At 35.9% G+C, this 22,140-nt stretch overlaps 1 protein-coding gene across 5 annotated transcripts; it reads right to left on the minus strand.

Moving 5' to 3' along the window:
* Positions 1 to 37: 37 nt before the first annotated feature.
* On the minus strand, positions 38 to 14,805 carry LOC117781951 (sodium bicarbonate cotransporter 3). 5 transcript variants are annotated; one of them, XM_034618843.1, is made up of 11 exons: positions 14,796 to 14,803; positions 12,606 to 12,709; positions 10,742 to 10,924; positions 9,364 to 9,834; positions 6,988 to 7,282; positions 5,626 to 6,571; positions 4,935 to 5,437; positions 4,131 to 4,443; positions 3,825 to 4,067; positions 2,184 to 2,437; positions 1,124 to 1,793 (listed from the first exon to the last, which is right to left on the minus strand). In XM_034618843.1, the coding sequence occupies exons 2-11, from the start codon at positions 12,697 to 12,699 to the stop codon at positions 1,598 to 1,600; spliced, it is 3,498 nt and encodes a 1,165-aa protein (XP_034474734.1). In that variant the 5' UTR covers positions 12,700 to 12,709; positions 14,796 to 14,803; the 3' UTR covers positions 1,124 to 1,597. The 5 variants fall into 5 exon arrangements, with proteins under 5 accessions (XP_034474733.1, XP_034474734.1, XP_034474731.1 ...); XM_034618842.1 differs by lacking the exons at positions 1,124 to 1,793; positions 14,796 to 14,803 and adding an exon at positions 38 to 389; XM_034618840.1 differs by lacking the exon at positions 10,742 to 10,924 and having other exon boundaries at positions 14,796 to 14,805.
* Positions 14,806 to 22,140: the final 7,335 nt, after the last annotated feature.

Here is a 22,140-nt window from a genome sequence, read left to right on the forward strand (position 1 = left end):
TTGCTATATTGGCGCCCGCTATTTAAACGCACATGAAACACATTTAAAACGTTTATTCATAACAAATTTTAAGAGCAGGTAAATTGGAATGTTCTCGTTGAGGGTTTTAATTTCTGTGATGATATGTTGACGTCCCAGTATTTGAATAAAATGTTTGATTGTGTGTGTTTGTTTTTGCTGAAATTTCGTGCAATGAAACGCACTGGATATTCTAAGGGACGGCGACTGTAAAGGTGGTTTGTACATCAATATGTATATATATATGTATATAATAGACATATAAGAGTTACACAAATACAATAAGCTAAATCATCGATTCAAACGGATGTTTCTGTTGTTGATGTAAGATATCCACGCCACAATTGCTTCTTCGTATCAAGTTTTGGGTTCTGCAAATATGAAATGTATGTCATTAATATTGAGCAGTGACTCTAGGTAGACACTAGATCAGATCTGTCAGTATGCATACACTAAAAGACAATTTGAATTACAGGCGATAGCATTCTATGTGGTATTAAGACATCAACACGATGCAGATGAGCTTACTTTAGTTAATTGATGGTTGATTAACTGACTGATTGATAGATGCTTGATTCGTTTAATGGGCGCAGGCATATACCAAGATTTATTTTTGTGCTGTGTATGTGCAATGTGCCACACTGAGAACTATGCACAACATACGCTGTAACAAATGAGATACGCTAGAACTAGTTGGGCACCAAAAATAAAACATTGACATAGTTAATTTTTACTTTTATTTAATATTTATAGGTAAATTTAATGTATATGTAGATGTGTGTTTATTTTAGGTCATTGTGAACTTAGCATAATGAATAAATTATAATACATTTGTTTACAGTTTTCTTTGATGTTGCTTTTGCTTTATATCATATTCTTGCTAGATTTTCAAGACGGCTTTTCTCTAATTCCCAAACGCTTTCTAAACCAAATACCCTCACACTACTATAAGATCACAGCTTATCCGACCCATACCAATAAAAAAATTGACCAAAATGAAAGCAAAATCAAAACCAAACAATTAAGCTTTTCGTTTTTATACTTAGTTTGATATAGATTAAGTTTATATTGCAGCGAATTGACAATAGATCATGTAGAGATCATCTTTGTATTTTATAAAATTCATGTAAAAAACGTGTTTACATATTGCTGTATTTTTCTATTCTATCATTTAGCCTTTGAGCCAGATAGAATTTGTATAATATGTAAAAATAATACTTGTAAAATGTGTACCTGAGCCCAAAATCCTCGACATAATCTACTTTTATTTTTCCTATTTTACCGTCAACTATTTAGGCATTTGGTGAAATGCTACTACTGGCACAGCTAAACTTTTTCAAAAAACTACTACAAATAAGTATTTTAATTAAAAGGTATATAGTGTGTATGTATAGTTATGATACTGGTATGTATATTTGACATTCACACTTCGATAGATAAATGTTGGTATGTTTGTAAATCTTAACGTCCTAAACCTGATTCAATCTACATGATTTGTGTATTCTCTCTCTATAAGATAGATAAATAGGTAGTTTGGTAATTCTTGAACTTGGTATTGCTGTGGTGCCATTAGACCCACTTAGACCGGAGTTATGTTGGCTGGGGACTGTGTGGTAACCACGGCAGCATCTAACTTGCCAGATGCCTCCTTACAGTTGCTGATCTTCTGTTGATTCGTGGTTGGCATGGTTGTCGTCTTGTTATTCATTTCATTATATTCATCGGCCTCGTGCATGGGAGATAGGCGTGGAGATAAAGCAGCATTTGTCGAGGAACTGAGGAGCGAATGGTCGAATGCAAAATGAATGACATTTACATACTATCGCTCAATTACTTGAAAACCGTCATAAATCGGAAAACGCGATATTGGATGATTGTTTCAATCAGCTTTCTCATGCTTTATATTGTGTCAAAATTTCTTATTATTTGCATGAGAATACAAAGATTTTTTTTGTTTTTATGCATTAAAAACATTATTTGCATGAGTTATGACTGTCATCAAATAAATGAGCTATATACATATTAATATACAAAATAATATATTCTTAGAAACATAGTATACGTTTTTTTTTTTGGATCTCATGAGAGTATGACATGGCATAAATTGTTTCTCGGCTAGCCTCGAGTGTGAGTACTCATACTCTTATTTCATCTGTTACACTTACTGATTGCCATTGATTTGACGCACTTTAACGGTGACGGGTATGATCAATTGCTCGGAAATTCCATCCTTGTTGATCTGTTGCCAGACTGCAGTACGATTAACTTCCGGTGGCACAGTTCCCGTACCGTTATTTCCCAATTTACTGCCCGATAATGGTATATGAATGGTTGTGGCATCCGAACCGGCCCCGGGTTTACTCGAATTGTAGGCATCATTCGTTCTGGGCGGTTGATGTTGATGCTGATGATGGTTGTCCTTCAATATATAAGACAGGCATGGCATATTTTTTTTTTTGTTTCTCACAACCCGCAATGTGTATGAGAGATGAAGAGAATAAATGGAAGTTGAGGTAGTACAGGAAAGAGATAGCACTAACGTGAGAGAGTAAAAGTGCTTAGTGATCTACGAGCCAATTTGGTGTAGCCGTTGAAAATGTTTTTGCTAATAATTTGGAGTCTAAATTTTAGATGTACTCTTATTTTGTATTTATTTATTTTTTTTTGCCAAATAATTGTTTTATTTTTGTTGGGTGTTGGCCTGTAAGTTTACATAAATATTGCTACAAATTTGTTTTTATTTCGCCAATTGTTCTAGGTGTCGTAATTTGTTTGTTAGTTACTTGTACTACAATTTGTTGTAAACTATAAAATTATGTAACATGTGCGTTTACTGTTTGAGTAAACGCTTGAGCAGACTACTTAAGCTAAAGTTTTATTAACATATTTGCGTATACTAAATACAAATACAATATAGTTGTAATTTGTATAGATATATATATATATATATAATAAGTAGAGATAACACATTTCACAATTGAATAATATGCATAAGAAAAAAACAGAATTTCAGATAGCTTATAGTACAAAAAGGGTTAGTTTTGTTTTAAATAGCATAATAATAATAATAATTGAGCATTATGTCTTTGAAAATATTGAAATACAGCAAATAGCATAAGAATATATAAGGTGTTTGTAAGCAATTCATTTAGAAACAATTAAAATCAACAAACAATATTTAACAAAATGCAAAAAATTGCATGCTACGGTATAAAAATTAAGGAAAAACATTTACAGAATACTGTTAAAAGCACGATAAAATATATCCACTCGAGTTATATGGAACCCTTTATGTATATGTATGTATAAGAAGTATGTATATATATATATGCATTTTTATACAACAAAATGCAAAAAAATCTCTAAAAATAATTTCCATTATAAGAAGAATACCAACAATATTAGACACAAAATAATTGTTCTGTGGTGGACTGTGCAGCACTGCAAACGCAAACGAAATGGGCAGCACTGTTCGGTGTTCGAGTGTGACCAGATACTCGCAATTCATTCTCTATTCGTAAAGTGAAGTGTTGAGTGTTGTTGAGTAGTGTTTTGTCGTTTCTCTATAGAGAGTGTGTGGAGGTTTTTTTTTTTGTTGCTTTGTGCAGTGTCTGAGTGCGTGTTCACTTTTTGAGTAAACTACTTTGTGCCTCGAATTCCTTCTCATTTGCATTTGAGGTATTGCACTTGATTAGAGCAACGGCATTGGAGCCGACACCGCCGTCCAAACCACCATCGAGGCTGCCCTTCGGTTCGCGCTTACCGCGTCCACCGAAACAGGGTAAATATTTTTGACAAAAGCCCACCTCAGCGTCCAGTTGATGCAGATCATCGGCTGCCGCACGTTTCGTCATCTCCGGCATTATATCATCGAGAATTTTTAACTCACGCCTCGTAAAGACAAAATCTAAAGACTTGCGTATGCCAATCATGACGACCAACATAAGTGGGAACAATATGGAAGTCTGCGAGAAGCTCTTGATCAGCCACAAAATGATGAGACAGGCCAGTTGAATAATTGTAAATAGATGCACTCGCTTGATGGGAACCTACAAAATAAAATTATTAGATAGTTCAAAAGATTTCGCCTGTGCTCTTTTAAAATCACTCACCTGGCGCAGGAACATATAGTCTGGCTGATATTTGGCTGGCATAAACATAATCAAAATACGATCGAAGAATTGCAGACCCTTGAGCGAGGCCACGCCCATATATAAGAAGACACCGAAGAGCACTGGCATCGGTATGTATGCGAGCAGCGGTGTCAATAGCACCGAACCGCCAATGGTCAGGAAAATCATAATGTGTGTCACACGCTGCTCGCGTACACCCAAGAACTGTGGCTTTTCACCAGGGGCACTGCACTCCGATTCCAGTTTTAATGAATTCACATGATTAATGCTCAGCACTGTGGCTGCCACAAACCTGAAGAGAAAAATACGAAAAAAAAAAAGGTTTAAATTGGGCTTCCCAATAACTTTATAATTTCAAAAAACAAATACCGACAAACTGCAAATAATCCTAACCGAAATCAATACATTTTATTTATTTAAAAAAGGAAAGCAAAAACTAATGTTTTTAAATACTAAAGTCCATTTTCAAAGTTTTGTTTGGGTCTCAGGCTAGCAGCTCAAAGATGTTTTTACGTAAAACATGGAATTATATAGTTAATTAATTCTAGAAAAAAAGGCTTTGATTTCTTCGATGTTCGGTTGAATATTTTCTTTGTTAATGAAAGATTTTATATAAAATCGCAAAACTTTCGGATTTTCTAAAATTTACCTTTCTCATATTTTTTTCTTATATATATTTTCTAATTAATTCTAGTTCTGTGTTCATAATTTTTCCCGTAATAGTCGTATTTTTAGTATTCTTTTAGAAAACCATATGATATCATACATTACGGTATTACTTACCAGGGCAGACCCATCATACTGCAGATGGCAATCAGACCGGAGAGAACAAATAGATCCAAGTGATAGCCGCAGCCCTTCTTTAATTTGTTTTCTTTGCGATTAACAATCACAGCCGTAATTTGTTGATCCATAAAAATGAGAATGGTGCCAAGCAGTGCTGGGAATACAGCAATTAGAGGTGACCACCAAGGATTCTTCTCACTGAATGGTGGTATAAACCAACCACGTGTGCTCAATGTGGGTTTCAATTCATGTGGCACCTCCAGCTTCTGTGTGGGCACACCCAATGAATAGTCAAAGAAACTCATGGAAAAGATGGCAATCAGCACAGAAAAATCGCTAATATATTGTCGCACAATCGATGGAAAGAATAACGCGTTTTTGAATTCCTTGAGTATCGTGGAAAAGATAAAGGTTCCTGCACATAACACCACAGACATAAGGAAGACATTCTCGGTGGGTGGGGAATGGCAATCAGTGCCACTTAGAATGCCACCATATGACTGAAAAGAAGAAAATAGAGGGGTTACAAAATTTATTTATTGAATTGGGATCTACTGTCAATGTAGTAAAAAAATATATTTGTTTAAGAATTCATTGACGATTTTAAATTTCCATGTTAAAATTCGGTGTTTAACAACTTTTTAAAAGTAAAGTGTCCATTTTAAATTACCAGCATTGAGCTACTTACCTCACAGGAGTCCCATTTGTATTTCGCAAATTCAAAGACAGTGGCATTGCTATGGAGCGGCGGTGTGCAGACACAATTATAGATGCCTTGGTTTACCGGGAAGGTTTTGCCAATGACGAAAACATTTTCGATGGCCTTGTAAACAAAGATAACTGCAATAAGTGTTGCAAAATTCTCCTCGGTGAAGCGTGTGATGTAACAGACTAATGCACTGGCATCGATCGCGGTCAGAACGACACAAATGACGGCGACCCACATGCCGATCCAGAACCGGAAAGTCATATAGTCCCATCCTTGAGATATTGAGAACTCATAGACAATTGACTCAAAGACCAGCACTGGACCGGTGGAACCCAAAATTGTCAACGGCTGACCGGAAAAGAAGCCATAACCCATTCCGCAAACAAACCCAGAGACTAACGATTCCATTGCTGCCATATTCTTGCCCGTCGCCTCAGACAACAGACCTCCAAAGGTAATAATAGGAGACAAGCAAGCGAAATACAGAAAGATCCATGAGGCAACACACTGCATCGAAAGTGCATCACGATAATCGCTCAAATACCAAGGAGCTTTCCGTTTAAAATCATTAATTAGACCGCCAAAAAGTCGTCCTGTTCTCGATAATCCTGACTCCTCCCGCAATCGCTGCTCCTCTTCCTCCTCATCGATCTCCTCCTTGGGCAGCTCTGGAGGTCGCTTGCGTATTTCTTGTGATGGAATTGCAGCTGGTGGTTCAATGCGTATGGTTGGATCCCATTCGCCCGGTGGTAATACTGTCACTGCGTCCAAAAACTCATCAACGCCGGCGAGCAAATGATCCCGCTTTCTTGCCCGATACGCGACCTCATGGAAAATCTCATCCGACATTAGTGTAGCCATGGCTCGTCCAATCTCATGGAAATTACTCTGGCTACCCGGTGGACCCAGTAGTATAAAGATGAATCTGTAAAAAAAAGAAAAAACTTATGTGTTTAGATTGCAGTTTTTCGGGTGGAACTTTTATATGTAATTCCTTGCAGTCCAATCTAAAAGTTTCTTTTGTTTTTCAATAAAATTCCTAATCGTAGTATAGCTATATTACATTTCAATGTATTCAATTTATCATCAGTATTGGGACGATTTATCAAAATTAGTTTTTCTTTTCAACATAATATACTATTAGATTAATTTGTTTTTTAAAAAAGTTAAGTCTTAAAATCTACATAAAGAACTGCGAGGATATTTAACATTTTAAAATATTTTATATTTTTCTTGAGTACATGGAAGATTGGTTGCCCATTGTGTGTGTTCTTGACATTTCAAATGTTGACTCTCGCAATAAAAACTGTTTCGAAAAACAGCTTAAAGTTGTGGACTCACCTGGTGGGCACTGGCACCTCGGTCAAATCTCCCATGACCGCTGCCTGGCTGAGACGAATGAAACAGGATAGTTGTCGCTCCAGGAAGTCCACCTCGCCCACTAGAATGTTGCTAGCTTCGGCACCAGGGGGTATTTTTCGCATGAAGTGCGTATTTCCCTTATGTTGTTGTTCGGCCAACTCGGTGCCGCTGGTTTGCCTGGCCATAGATTGACTGCTGGGACTCTTAACCATATCCTCTGTGATCACAGGCAGATTTTGTGCAGGCCGCAGTTTTTTGGAATGTGATTTTTTCTCTACATTAGTCGAATTCGGTATTCACATGGTTAGTGTTTCGGGTTGGGTTTCGGTTTTTTGGTTGCAGACGTGCGGGTTGTTGGTGTTGTGTGGTATTTATTGGATATTGGCATTACAACAATAGCAACGACAACAACAACAAAAAAATATATATTTCAAAAGAAAAGTACAAAAGAAGTGCAAAAAGTTTAGTTTTAAATTAAATTTCAGGTCGAAATTAGAAATGAAAGTTTATCATGCAGAGATTTAGATTATTGAATTCTATGACTGATAAGCGTACATATATGTGTGTGCGTATGTGCTGGTGTGGGTGGTAAAGCTGCAAAAGTATCGATAGTAAATACAGTTTTTTTTGTATCTTATTACTACATTGTATATGTATGTAATTTAGATAAACATAATTTAAAGTGAAACATTTGGTAATACAATTGTAAGAAAAAACTTAATAAGATTGCCGATACTATCAATTGTTCTGCACCTCTTTAATGTATTTTGGGAATATTTCCTTTGAAATTCTGAAAACTTTTCCTTACTCGAATAGGTCCAAATTTTTTTTCTTTAATCAATTCGCATGCAAATTTTATTTATTTCATCTATTGACTTTTAATTTTTTACGACTACCAAACGGAAAAAACTATGTGCCGCTTTGCATAGCAGCTAATTTTGTTAGAAACAATAAATAAATCACGCAAACGAACGGTAACGAACTATAACGATAACTTTTTTAAATTGGTTTTTACCAAGCGTTCTGTTGCTGGGTTTTCCGGGAACCGTTAGAAAACGTCCCATTCCCATTCCCAGGGCATTGGAACTGCCATTGGTATTGCCAGAAGGTCCAGGCTCGCTGGCGGTAAGCGATAGCGGCGTTGTAGCCATTAAAGCGTTGCCAGACTGTTCTTCAACTGTAAATTGTTGTTGTATTATAGTTGATAAACATAACAATTTAACGAAAAGGGAAAGGATATCTAAAAATCTCGCGTCAATTCTGTTGCATCTGATGTACAAATGTATATTCAATCCGAAATCTGATAATACTCTAAATCTTGTGTGAATAGACAGCACAATTTGGCGATCTTACATAGTTCAGAGACGGGTAATATAATTTTAAGATAGTATTAAAAAGGGTTGGAGAAAATTTTAGAAAAAGTCAGGAGTGTTTAAAATAAACTAGAAGTTGTACTTTAAAGAGTTAAAAAATAGAGAGAGAGAGAAAGAGTGAGAGAGAGAGGCAGTCAAACTAGAGTTACTTAACGTTCTTAAGAGCGTGCTATGGTAGGATACACTTTACGCAAAAGAAGTAAAAGTTTTGAATAGTTCTAGTAAGACGATTACTTGGCATTTGATGCGATGATTGTCCTTGATGCGAGGGCGAGGCGCCCGCATGGAACCAGGTGGTAACGCCAATAGCGCCCATGTCGGCTTTTGATTTTGACAAACGAGCGATTTGAAAGTAAGAGGCAAAGATCAAGAGCAAGAGCGAACGTTGGTTAGAATTCCCGTTAGAAAACGCTTTGAAAAAGACGTTGCACAATACTGGTTTGTGACATACTTAACTAGATTAGCGAGTGAATAATTTGATGATAGTTTGAGAGCAATATGATTTGCTGATGAAATGCATGAATCGAACTGGCATAGATACGAGTACGATCTTAGAAGAAGAGTCTTTTTTTATTGTATAACGGGGCAGTAGTTTGGTATCTGCTTTCAATATAATTTATGTATTTATTTGCTAGGTTGTGGGTGCTCTCTATACAGCTTGTGTGGTTCTAGAGCATTGGTGGTGCGTGGAAGTGACAGCGGCAGCGGCAGCGAATGTGAATTAATACCTGTGGGAACAGCGAGATAACAACCACGCTGATCCTTACTGGACACATAGATCGGCGTCACGGTTGTACGGCATTCGTCCAAATTATGCAATGACTGCCCGGTTGCGTCTAAGCAACCCAATCAAGTTTGATATTTTTTAGTAGACAATATGAAGGTTTAGTAACGAATGGACACACTTAACTCATGATGATGATGCGCGACAAACGAACGAGATGAGCTTAGAATAATCTGTTCAATTCAAACTTCTACTCACTTCTAGATGACGATTGATTACGCATATCCGCCAGAGATCGTATTATGGGCAGTCGAGACTTTTTTGCATACTCATGCTGATGACGATGGCGACGAAGTAACGCATCCTTTACCTTATCCTTGACACCGGCGGGCAGTGTGCCACCGCTTACCATATGATCGCAGACCAAATCGGCGACCACCTCCAGATTATTCGCCTCCATATCGAGCATAACGGTGCCATTGGCCAACAGACCACGAAGCTCGAATAGTGAGTGCAACGAGAGTGTTGCTACATGTGGCTTAGACCATCGATTGCCGCCTTCCTCGACATCCTCTTCGAACTTGATCCAACGTGCTGTTTCCTTCCATTCAATTTCATCGCCTTCCTTTACCAACATGCCCATCTCTGAGAACAGAGGGTGCGACACATGCGAGCCATCGTCCACATCCTCGCCCAGTATAAACTGAACGCGTTGGGCGGGCGGCGTTGCTAAGAGAGGTCAGAAAAGATAACAGGATAAGTTCAATAAACATTTGGCCTCATACTTTCGACCTATTCACGTGGGCATTGCTTTGGACCATATGGTCACTTAGTTGCTATATAGTTTAGTTAACTTCTTCTTGCGTGTTGTGAAATGAAAATGAAAACGGCAAAAGACTTGCCCTGTCGATATGACCCTACTTGTCGATTAATGAGCAGTGTCGTTTTTTTTTGTCAGTTTTAAAACTTTCTTGGTTTAACGATGACACAAAATTGTTCTTGCATATCAAAAAATAATAGTTATTTTACAAATATATAAGATTGAAATTTGTGATTATTCATTTAGTTCTAGCTCAAGTTATTCTAGTTTTTTGCTATAATTGTTAAATTAATTGGTAATAGAAATTCTGTGTGCTGTTTACATTTTTAATATGAATTTAGTTAGAAATCAAATTTCGATAATAATAATAAGATATTAATCCTATTCTTATAATTTTTTCTATCACTAACTTTTCTTTCATTTATCTGACTTTCTTTTAGAAAGAATTCAACGTTAAGCAATATTTTAGATATTATATTATTATATTGGAATAATTTTGTGCAAACAAAAGGTCACGCCTTTTAAATATTTAAAAATATTGAATAGAGTATTTATTTGTTCATCTGTTGCGTTTCCAACGAAAGTATCTCGCTATCTATCTATCTATCTATCTATCCTTTGAAGAATTTCTTATACAATTTCTCTCAGTTCCAGTGATTGAACAAACAGCTTTGATTTAACCAATGACTGTAATTTCTACATCCTGTAATTTGCTATCATTCTGATGTTGTGACATTGATTGCTGTCCCTGACCTTCTCCAGTTCGCAATTATATAAATCCTAAATACATATTGGGTTGCTTGTGGCGACACCCACCTGGACGCTCTACTTCCTGTTGCTTGTCGCCGATGCTATCTCTGGCCGATCCAGTGACATTGCCACCAACAACAGTTCCTGCAACCGATGAAGTTGCACTGTGATGATGCTTGCGGCGTCGCGTCGAATGGCGACGTCCTCCGGGCACGTGGACGCCCACATAAACGGTGTGCGCACGGTGTCCTGCATGCGTGGATATAAATTGAGCAGGTGTCATAATCGATTACAGCAATAAAAACCACAACAACAACAACATCAACAATTTAAAATTATAACGAAAAGAAAACCAACAAATTAAATTCATGCATAATTCCATTTGCAATGGGAAATGTATTATTCGAATTAAAAGTGCAAATGTCGGTCAGCTTGGTTTTCATTGCCAATCAAAAGCGACTGTTGATAAGAACTGACTATAAGTTGATAATGTATGCCGACAGTTTTTGGTTTGTTCAGCCTTCAATCAAGGCAAGTCACTTGTTACGCATACGCCACGTTGACTCATCGCCGGACGTTTCTGACTGACTGACTGCCGGTGCTTTGTATGCCTAATTACAATTTAATATGCTCACATGCAGTGTATAAATATATGAAAACACTAATTTCTGGCTCAATGCTAAGTGAAACTCGTAATTCCCTAGTCCTATGACAATTTTCATTTTTGACTTTATAATACTCAAAGTCTGTCCGTTGACTAATTGTAATATCATCTGATCTCAGTACTAGCAGCTGTATCTCAACTTGATCACCATTTAAATTAATTATGAGTAACAATTTGTTTTAATGCCCCCACATCTCGTGTTCTCAGTTTTTTCCTGGACGCGTGCATAACATATATATGGCTATAGATATACGAGCGTGTTCCATATGTATATATGACACAAGGTCTGGTGGGCGTTTTACTGACTGCTGTTAATGCATTTAATTCGTCTGCGGATACGGCGGAGCTAGCTAAGAGGAAACGTTGGGCAAGGCAATCTGATATATGGTTACGGATAAGTGTGGAGCAGTTTTAGCTGGTATTATGTGGAATTAATGTGAAGAAAACAATGAAGGTGCTATGTTTTGCATAAAACTTAAATTTAAGGTGGATTAATAAATTAGTATAAATAATAATAACTAATCAATAAAAATGGAAAAGTATAATAAAAGTATTGATTTTTATAATTAAACTATTTATTAGTCTAACAAATTCCGAAATAATATTACTATAACCCAATATCTAGTTTATTTTGGTAATTTTGCATAAAACTCGAACCTTTGAAGCCCACTTCATAATAGGAAATATGTGTTTATACAAATTTATTGAGTGCTTTCATAATTTTCGTTAGTTTGAATGGCGTAAAACTTTCAATGTTTATTGAATCATTTATGCTCATCAGGTTTTCTATCAGGTATTTACTTTTTTAAGTACCCAGTTAACACAATAATAATAAATATATTACTATTTTTACTTAGCAGCGGAATACAAATTCAATACATACAAAATAAATAATAAAAATATTATTTATGCTATATTTAGAAAGCTTAATTTAGTGCAGAACGAGTAAAAACATTTATATTTTACAAAAATAAAGAATTTTACACTTTAGGAAGTTTTATTAACTTGACGTTGTCTTTTCTTTATATAATTGTTCGGCTTAACTGATCTTTTTGTCATTTTGCACGAACATTAGTAAATTGTATTTGTGAGTGAGCTTGCAACTTGGTTGGTTTTGTAATTACAATCTCTAGGTGCGCGCGCGTGTCTAGAATCGTTTTAAGTTTTACTTTGCATAAAGAATTAGACTTGGAGTCAAGTTAATCGCATATCAATGTATTGCGTTTACGCCGTGTTGTGTACTTCAGTTACATTTTATGAACTTACCCTCGAAATCGTTTTCTGTAAACTGTTGAGTAAAATCCTCACCGCCTGTTCGCGGATCCTTTGGCGCCTCATCGTCCCCACTTGAGGAGTTCATATTCCAGGGTCTGTAAAAGCCAAATGAAATTGAGCAGACAATTAGCAATGAATGGGTTTATCAGCCTGAATCAACTGAATGATTGAATTAACAAAGTTAATTATTGAATAAATCACTTGTATTTTGTATTAATTGCTTTAAAAGTAAATCCGCAGAAAAAATTAAAAATAACAAAAAACCAGAATACATCATCAACAGAAACAAAAACCGGTACTGTATATGCAATTTGGTAGTTTAAACACATCATTAAAATCGCCATATAACTGACCGTTGACTCAAAAGATAATATCGAACAGAACAAACAACTTTACAAAATTACAAACAACTGTTGACACCGTCATCGAGTTGGTCGAAAATGCTTTGCGGGATGACATTAGATCACAGCCAGAAGTCACAGTCACATTTACAGTCTGTCACAAATTTCCAAACAGGCAACTCGCCATGTCTCACATTTTACGTGTATACTACAAAACATTTTATTCGAATTTCGCTTGCCCTGTGTCACTGTCATTTCAAAATATACGTTTGTTTTGTCTCCATTTCACACGCGATTAAAAAATATTTTTTGTTCTCATTTGGGTCTAGTTATTCGATGGATTGTGTTTGTTATTTTAATACCTCGAATTATACAGAAAATGGCATTTCCATTACAGATTCACTGATCTGACCCGGTCAGTATGTCAGTCAATTTGTGATCATTGTAATTATGATTATAAAGATTAATCCACCGATTGAACATCTGCCTATATTTCTGCACTTGTACTATTAAATTTTATATCGATCGGAGAATAAACGCAAAAGATATTTTGTCTACAGGGTGTATTTTAGTTGGAAACATTAAACATTTGTTTTGTCAGGCATAAATGTAATCGAATATGTATTTTTATTATATACTCTCGCTAGTTGAGCAGTAAAATTAAGTAAAGATATCTGTAACATATTGTAGAGGATACATACAAATCTTAAAAACTTAAATTATGTAACTCCAGGCTCAATGGAATTTATTGCTGTTGTAGGACGCATTAAATCTTTATTTAATAAACATTAATACGTTAGGATTTAAAACCTCATTGCAAGAGTATTAAATCTTCTTCATTTCTTGATTATCATTGCATTTATTTGAACATCTTGGGTTTTTTTTTTTTTTAGTCTTATCGTTTAAGTTGACAAATTTGTTTTGCCTTAAATTTAGTTGTTTAAGTTATTTGCAAATAAATTAATAACGAAATTGGTTCCAATAATATGTATTATATATTTATTTTTGTTTGTGATTTAATGTCAGCGCCTTTGACTTTATTACGAATTCAGTTAAACATTTTCAAAAAGTGTTATGCAAACACATAAAAACTAAGGTAAGTTTGTCTCGAAGTTGTCTGACTCTGAGTTATTTAGATAAAATTTATGCCAAAATATCTGATCTTATCTTTATGTATAATTTGCAGGTCTTATAGCACATACGTTTTCAGAACTCTATTAATCTATTTTTTGAGCACGAAGTAATCACATCAAGAACAAATGTGAGCCCTGTAAGTGTTTTTTATAAATCAGCTTAACATCTTGTGAGTAAACGACAGCACTGTCAACAATCTAGAATGCTTATCTATATGCTGTATATATATTTAAGTATATATAATAAGCTTCTCCAGCTGATAGACAAACCCTCCAGACTGTCTGCCAAGTGCCGGTATAAACTGGGTCGAGCCCAGTCCTACAGAATGTTAATATTAAACCACTTTCCACTGTCCAAGTGCACAATCTTTTCAAGATCAAGTGATTCACATATTGCTGGATTATAAAATACAAAAACAAACGGAGTGACAGTTTACAATACAAGTGCTTGGATAAACTTAATAGCCCTCGTTAAACAAAAGTTATATCTTTAAGTATGTAGAACTGATGAGTGAGACTTGCAACACTCTTTGTCCTTGATTATTGTTTATCGTCTTAATGATAAACCTGTCAATTACACGATGACACTTTATAACGTCTAAAACAAACACTTGAGCTTGACTTTTAAAAATATGTTAGCCTTCAAGGCAACCACATTAATACACTCGACTCAACGGAATTTTAACCTTTTTTCACACTCTACTTACAATTCCTCTTCATTTTGTAGGCCATAATTTTGGCTCCAATCGCAAGTCTTAACCGAAAACCACCTGAACCGATCGCGTATTGTTTGTTCAAATTGCGCGTTCGATTTGTTTATCACTATAAAAAGCGAACTATGCGATAGGTTGAAAGCGTGTGCTAACAACAACACAGTAAATTTTATGTAAGCTCTGTTCTATCGACTCGATGCAAGCACGGACGATTGCAGACTAACTGCTAACTGGCCGATCTTCAAAGCGAGGCAGCGTTGGCGTTACCGCTGCTGCCGTCGGCAGCGCTGCGATTAGCGCCGGCAGCGACGTCGAGCATGTACAGTGGATCAATACATGAGCGAAAATAATAAAATTCTCCAAGTATAATAAAAAAAAAAATATTATAAGCACAAAAAATAAATATGTTCAAATATTAAATATTAATATTAAATTATTTATAGTTTTTAAAGTTGTTGTTTCTTTTAATGAAGATCATTTTATTTTAGCGACCTTTCAGCTACTCTAAACAAGCAATTACAAAATTTCAAATTTAAATACAAGTTATAGATTATATATAATAAATGTGCAAATACAGTTTTTAAATTCGAACAATAAGTGAACAGTTTAGAATATCAATAATAATAAGATGATCATATATTTATAATAAAATATTTTTATTTAGCGATATTAATTTTAGGTCCACTTTAACTAGCAATTACTTAATTACACATTTAGTTTAATGATCATTGTATTGGTGACACAGTGCGACAGACAGCCTGAAGAAGAGCGCATACATATGTATAAGGGAAAAGTTCCATATAACAATATCAATAGACTGGTAATCAAGTGTGTTTTAAAACGTTGATTATCTTTGTTGACTTTATCGATATTCTCCGTTTGTATTCTTATCGCCCTTGTTCGCTCAGACATCGCCTCGATTGGCATCTTATCAGTTAGTTTTCTTTACAGGCTGTTTACTTAACTTGCAATTAAGTAGTATTTTTTTCTTTCTTTTTTTTTATTACAATATTCGTTGTGCTGCTGCTTTGTTTTGTGTAGTATTGTTTTGTTGTGATTGCATTCATTGATATTGGGAGAACTGGTTACAACTGCTCCACACCAAAAATTGTTTGAGAGAAACTTATCAAATTAGTTGGCAGTTGGCTGAGCCCAATGTTGACGATTTTCTTTAGCCAATGTGAAATATTAAGTTTGTGTTTTTTTGAATTTAAATATAGCGTCTTAATATAAGTGTTGTATTCACCTAAAACAACTAAGTTAATGTATGTATTCATTTCAGTTTTTATGGGATGTCAAAAGACTCGACTGTTTGTAGTCAAATTAATATGTATGTATTTAAATTTTACTATCAATATTTGCATAAATACTAGAAAAACAAATAATTAATTAAGGGATTGTATAAAATGGATTTTGTTTATGTTTTTTTTCATTTGTTTTGAACATTTTATTTTATTTTTTTACTATAAACATACAAATTTCGGAGACAATCCAAAGCAATCTTTAACGGGCAGTATTCCAAGCGATTTTAAAACAGATTAAGATATTGATGTAATGTTTAGTAATAACTAAATTAAAATATTCAACTAGGTTTATGTTTTTATTAAGTTAGCATTCGTTTGTTTCTTAAAAACTGTTAAAAAACATTGTTAAGATAGGCCTGTACTTGATTTTTAAGTAACCATTGATTTATTATTATTTTTATTTTTTTCTTAATAATGCATCTTTATTTAGAAGTATTAATAGGTTGCATTATTGGCATACATTTCTTTCTTAACAAAATTTTGGTAATCTTGATACATTTACATGTTTTCTTTGTTTTGTGCGACGATTCAAACAAATGGCACATCTGGCGACCGCACTGAACTGGTATCTACTAACTAACAATTTTGTTTATCACGCAAAAAGATGAAGAAATAATCGAGCACACATCGTTGTCGGTGTTTTTTAAAATCGGGCGCGACACTTTCCGGCCATCCATAATACCAGCTACGGAATGCTAACAATTTGTCACACACAAAAGTGTGGATATATTATGATATTTAAAATTAAAATATGTGTAGATGTATGTATGTATGTATTCTCGTATTAATGAGAAGTACTGCTCTGAATCGGAAAACAGCTGTGTGGTTTGGCTAAATCAAAAGAATACTGAAACAAAACAGAAAGCCGAAGAACAAGAAATATAATGAAAAACAAGTGTGAAAGGCTATAGTCGAGCTCCCGACCATAGGATTCCCGTTACTCATTTCAATATGTATAAAAGTACTTTAAAGAAATTACTTGTATAACTTTAAAAACAATTAATCGCCATAACTGCCGTTCTACTTGTCCGATTAACTACCATAAAACGGTATTATCTTAAAACTATGGGTGTGTTGGTTTTTCGCGATTTGTGGGGGCGGAAGGGCGTTGCTTAAATTTGAAAAAAACTTGATCCGCGTGGGGTATAGAAATCTGTTTGACAAATTTGGTTACTTTATCTCTTATAGTCTCTGAGATCTAGGCGCTCATACGGACGGACAGACAGACAGACGAACGGACGGACAGACACACAAGGCTATATCGACTCGGCTGTTGATGCTGATCAAGAATATATATACTTTATAGGGTCGGAGATGACTCCTTCTCCCTGTTACTTACATTCCAGCGAACACAATATACCCTTTGAATTATTTTTTAAGTAACAGGAATAATAATAGTTTTGTATGTGCTAGTATTTATTTAAATTTAATTTGCAACAACTTGTTGCCTGTGTTAGATGCGTATTGACGCCGATTGCGACGCCAGCTGCGGCGCAGACTTTAAGGCAGCATTTTACCGGCTTAAACTAGAAAGCGTCAATCGCATCGAGTTTTGCAGCCTCACAAATAATTAGTAACACCTCAGCACAGACTTAAATAAACTGACTAACTGATTGATTGACAAACTGATATTGCTACTGAGACAGTCAGTAAGTCAACCTGATAGAATATTGTTTTTTACTAACGTCTGTTAAGCACGTGGTTCATTATAACTCTCAGATCCGATTCAAAGCCAATTGGAATTAAAATAATTTGATTATTTGCCAAAATTATTTATCGATTTCCGTTTAAAATTTGTCATTGCTTGGGTCACATCAGGTCCTCAGCAACAGTTTGCTGATTTATTGTTAATAAATTCATTTTCTTCAATTATCAATAATTAACACTACACTAATTGAAGCATAATATATTGACGAAATGATGTTTATTTTTTCACACGTGTGCGGCTTCTAAACTGATCGATAGTTGATACATGACTTAACTATAAAACTTTGTTTTAAGTCTAAACAAAGCCCTGCCTACATTTTTTATCCAGTATTTCAAGTAGATAATGTACACAGTCATATATAAAATACATTAGTCATATAAAAACTATAGATCTTAGCCGCATTGACGTCAAATCGCCGAATACTATTACAAACAAGATACACAAGCGTCACTTCATTAAGTTCCAGTAAAATGAACTGTTTTATAAACAAGATTCAGTTCTATTTGACAAGCATTTCGAAATCATTTGTTATTTTCTGTTTCGACACTTATCTAAGGCTCTTAGTATGTATACTTGGTAACTAAATTGTTTAATAAACGTGACAGCTCCGCAATACAGATGTCTATCGATATGGTTTGGAACGTCATTGGTCTACCACTTGTGAGAACCATTCGATAAGGTTTCAATTTTAGCTTATCATTTGATTTTATTTTGTTAACTCATATACATATATGGCTCTGCTTAAGCCTGATAGGTTTATGATTTTGACAAAATTCACAAATTCGAAACGATTTTCTTAAGAGTTCTAATGTGTTTTTAACTGGTACTAATGAAGATATGGCCAAATAACCAGTTTTGTGTCGGATCAAACAGGCTCAAAAAACGTTTTGTGTGTTTAACTTAACGGCTTTGGCATGAAATTTGTTTATATTTATTGAAATATGTATTATTTGGTGGCAACCATTATATCTTGAAACCTGGTCACATAAGTTTACCTCTTCTGCATTGTTCTTATTCTTTTATGTATACACTTGAACTCTCTCTCGCGATCGTCGCTTTGAATAAGACGCACACGCGTATAATAAATGTAAGCCTAAAACCATTGCTTGTTTTTTACTACACAAGCTTCCTGAAATCTAACAGGTTATGGGCCCAGGGCCTTGTGTGTGAAAAAGTAATATTAATTTAAAATAACAATCATGAATGGACACGGGCAATATGCCATCGATAAGTTGGATGGTGAAAACTATGCGGTGTGGTCGGTGCAAATGAAAAGCGTCTTGGTGCAGAACGATTTGTGGTCAGTGGTATGCGGCAGACTCATTAAAAACGAAGGTGACACTGAGAAGCAGAAAGCTGAGTTTGATAAACGTGACGAAAAGGCATTAGCAAGTATATTGCTGGGTGTAAAGGCGTCACAAATCAACTTTATAAAAACAGTGTAACAGCAAAAAGCTTAGGGAAGCTCGCAGCTGTGTACCAACCGCGTGGACCTGCAAGAAAAATATCGTTGTTCAAAAGATTACTTCGCTTAAGCTTATCTGAAGAATCGGGAGTGAAAGAATACGTGAATCAGTTTTCGGATTTGGTCGATAAGCTGAAAGAAATTGACATGGAAATTTCTGAAGACATTCTCTCAATTTTGTTGCTGTCGGGGCTCAGCAAATCGTTTGAAGGTTTTGTTGTAGCCATAAGAATAGGGAAGAGTTGCCGTCCTGTCTGATCTGAAGATCAAAATTATTGAGGAAGGAGAGACAAAAAAGAGCAACGATGCAACGGGCAACAGTGTACAGCAAGTTTTGTGTCGCGCACGAAGAACACGGCAAAAAAGAATTCGCAAGAAAAGAAAAATTCAAAAAAGTGTTATAGATGTGTGCCGAAGGTCATTTTATTGCGCAGTGTAAAGAGAAGGAAAAGAATGAAGAAGGCAAGGATAAAAGTGCTGAAAAGAAACAATCGTTTGCTATTCTCGCGAATGTGAAAAAATGACAATATGACAAAATCAATGTGGTGTCTAGACAGTGGTGCCACTGCTCACATGTGTTGTGTAAGGTCATGGTTTGTGGATTTTAAAGAGCACAAAGAGAAAATATTGCTTGCTGGAGAGAACTTCATATTTGCCGACGGTATTGGCACAGTGTGCTTTAATTCGGGAAATTATTGCATTGAACTAAAGAATGTGTTGTATGTTAAAGAGCTGCAAGCTAACTTTGTGTCAATATCAAAAGCTGTTGAAAAAGGTTTCAAAGTGATATTTGACAAAGAATGTGCTGTAATAAAGAACGGCCAAGATAATAAAATACTGCAGGCAAAGAAACGTAGTGATCTGTTTATTGTTGACGCGAGCATGAACCGTTGTATGTTCTCAAACGCACAGAGCGGTGATTTGTGGAAGGGCATTATCGTTTTGGCCACCAAACATGGCAAGTTTAAGAAAAATGGCAAATGAAAATATCGTGTATGGAAAAAATCGATCAATAAAAGTATTGACTTGAAAGGCGATATTTGTGAAACTGTGCGAAAAGTAAACTGAGTGTTAAGCCATTCCAAAAAGCCGCGGAGAATCGTGAGAATGAAGTATTGAGTTTAATACATACAGACATTTGTGGACCAATGAATAAACAATCAGCTGGAGGAGCGCGTTACTTCGCTACATTTATTGATGACTATTCGCGATATACATTTGTGTATTTTAAAAACACAGGACCAAATATTGAATGTTCAAAGATTTTGTTGTGTTCTGGAGAGGCAATGCGGAAAAAAGATAAAACAGTTCGAAGCGACAATGGCCGCGAATATGTGAGTCGCGATTTTGAGAATTTTATGTCAGAGAACGGTATAAAAAGACTGACAGTACCTTACACCCCCAACAACGGCGTTGCTGAACGTGCAAACCGCACACTGGTAGAAATGGCCAGAAGTATGCTCGTGCACTCTGGAACTAACGATCACTTTGGGGTGAGGACGTACGCAGCAACATACGGAATCGGTCAGAGACAAAGGCATTAAACTGCAAAACGCCGTATGAAGTTTGGACTGGCAAAAAACCAATTGTGTCACATTTACGCATTTTGGCTCTAAGGCAATTGCTCTAAATAAAGCGCACAAAATGAAATTTAGAGCGGGTACCGTACGATATGTTAGTTATTCGATGACAGCAAAGGCATATCGACTATACTGTCCAGAGTCAAAGAAAGTGATCGAAAGCAGAGATGTCGTTTTTCTGGAGAATGATTATGGTGGCTGCAAGCGACGTAAAGGATATGTTCCTAATTGATGAAAGTGAGTCAAGTTCGTCCGCAGCAGACAGTCGATGAGGGTCACGAGGACGTCGAAGAAGAGGATGTTCAGCAAGAGTCAGAAGCTGAGGTCAACGAAGAAGATTGCATCACTGAAGGTACCGATACCGAGCACTATGAGAGTGCTGTGAGCGATGAAGCAGAGCCATCTACACCAAGTGAAGCTCGTGGTCGACGCCCAAAGATGATTAAAACCGGCAAGCCTGGTCGACCGTAAGAAATTCAACATGCTGAACTTGTTGAAGGCAGAGGACGTCGTAATCCCAGCAACTATAAATGATGTTAACAAGTCCAAGATGAAACAGGAGTGGTCAGCCTCAATCCAGAAGGAGATCGACGCACTTGAAGCCAATAAAACATGGGAGCTTGTTGACTTGCCAGAGGGAAGAAACCTATAGGCTGCAAATGGGTGGCATAAAGGTTGACAAAAGGCAGTTATGTGGAGCGCTTCAAATCCAGATTGGTGGCTAAGGGTGCACAACTTTATGGTGTCGACTATTTTGAAACATTTTCTCCAGTTGTGAGATACTCGTCCGTAAGAATGATCATGGCACTGGCTGTGAAGAATAAATTGTTTCTGCATCAAATGGACGTGTCATCTGCTTACCTAAATAGTGAGCTCTCGGATGTATATATGAAGCAGCCAGATGGATTCGTGAGTGACGAATACCCAAATAAAGTTTTGAAGCTGAAGAAATCTCTATATGGGCTAAAGCAGAGCGGTAGAGAGTGGAACGTTAAACTTGATTCAGTCACAACAAACTGGATTTGTTCCATGTGTCAGCAGTGTGTGTTTAGCGCAATGGGCAGGTAACTTTAATATAATTGCTATATATGTCGACGATTTTTTAATTGCTAGCTCAACCAAAGAAGACCTACTGGACATCAAGGCGTCAATTGCAAACGAATTTGACGTAGTCGATGGAGGCCAGCTCAATCATTTCTTGGGCATGAAGTTGATCGTGAAGGCAGGACGGGCAGCATAAGCATTGGTCACAAACAGTACGTCGAGCAGATGCTACATGCTT

This window comes from Drosophila innubila (genome assembly GCF_004354385.1).
Source record: "Drosophila innubila isolate TH190305 chromosome 2L unlocalized genomic scaffold, UK_Dinn_1.0 4_B_2L, whole genome shotgun sequence".
In the NCBI taxonomy this organism is placed as follows: Eukaryota; Metazoa; Arthropoda; class Insecta; order Diptera; family Drosophilidae; genus Drosophila; species Drosophila innubila.

Bases quoted from the DNA above. Each gene is read 5' to 3' on its own strand.
- LOC117781951 (XM_034618843.1), bottom strand. From the start codon at position 12,699: ATGAACTCCTCAAGTGGGGACGATGAGGCGCCAAAGGATCCGCGAACA. The intron at 4,444-4,934 runs GTAAGTAATACC...TTTTCTCTTCAG, and splicing joins AGTATGATGGGTCTGCCCTG to GTTTGTGGCAGCCACAGTGC. The intron at 4,068-4,130 runs GTGAGTGATTTT...TTTATTTTGTAG, and splicing joins ACTATATGTTCCTGCGCCAG to GTTCCCATCAAGCGAGTGCA.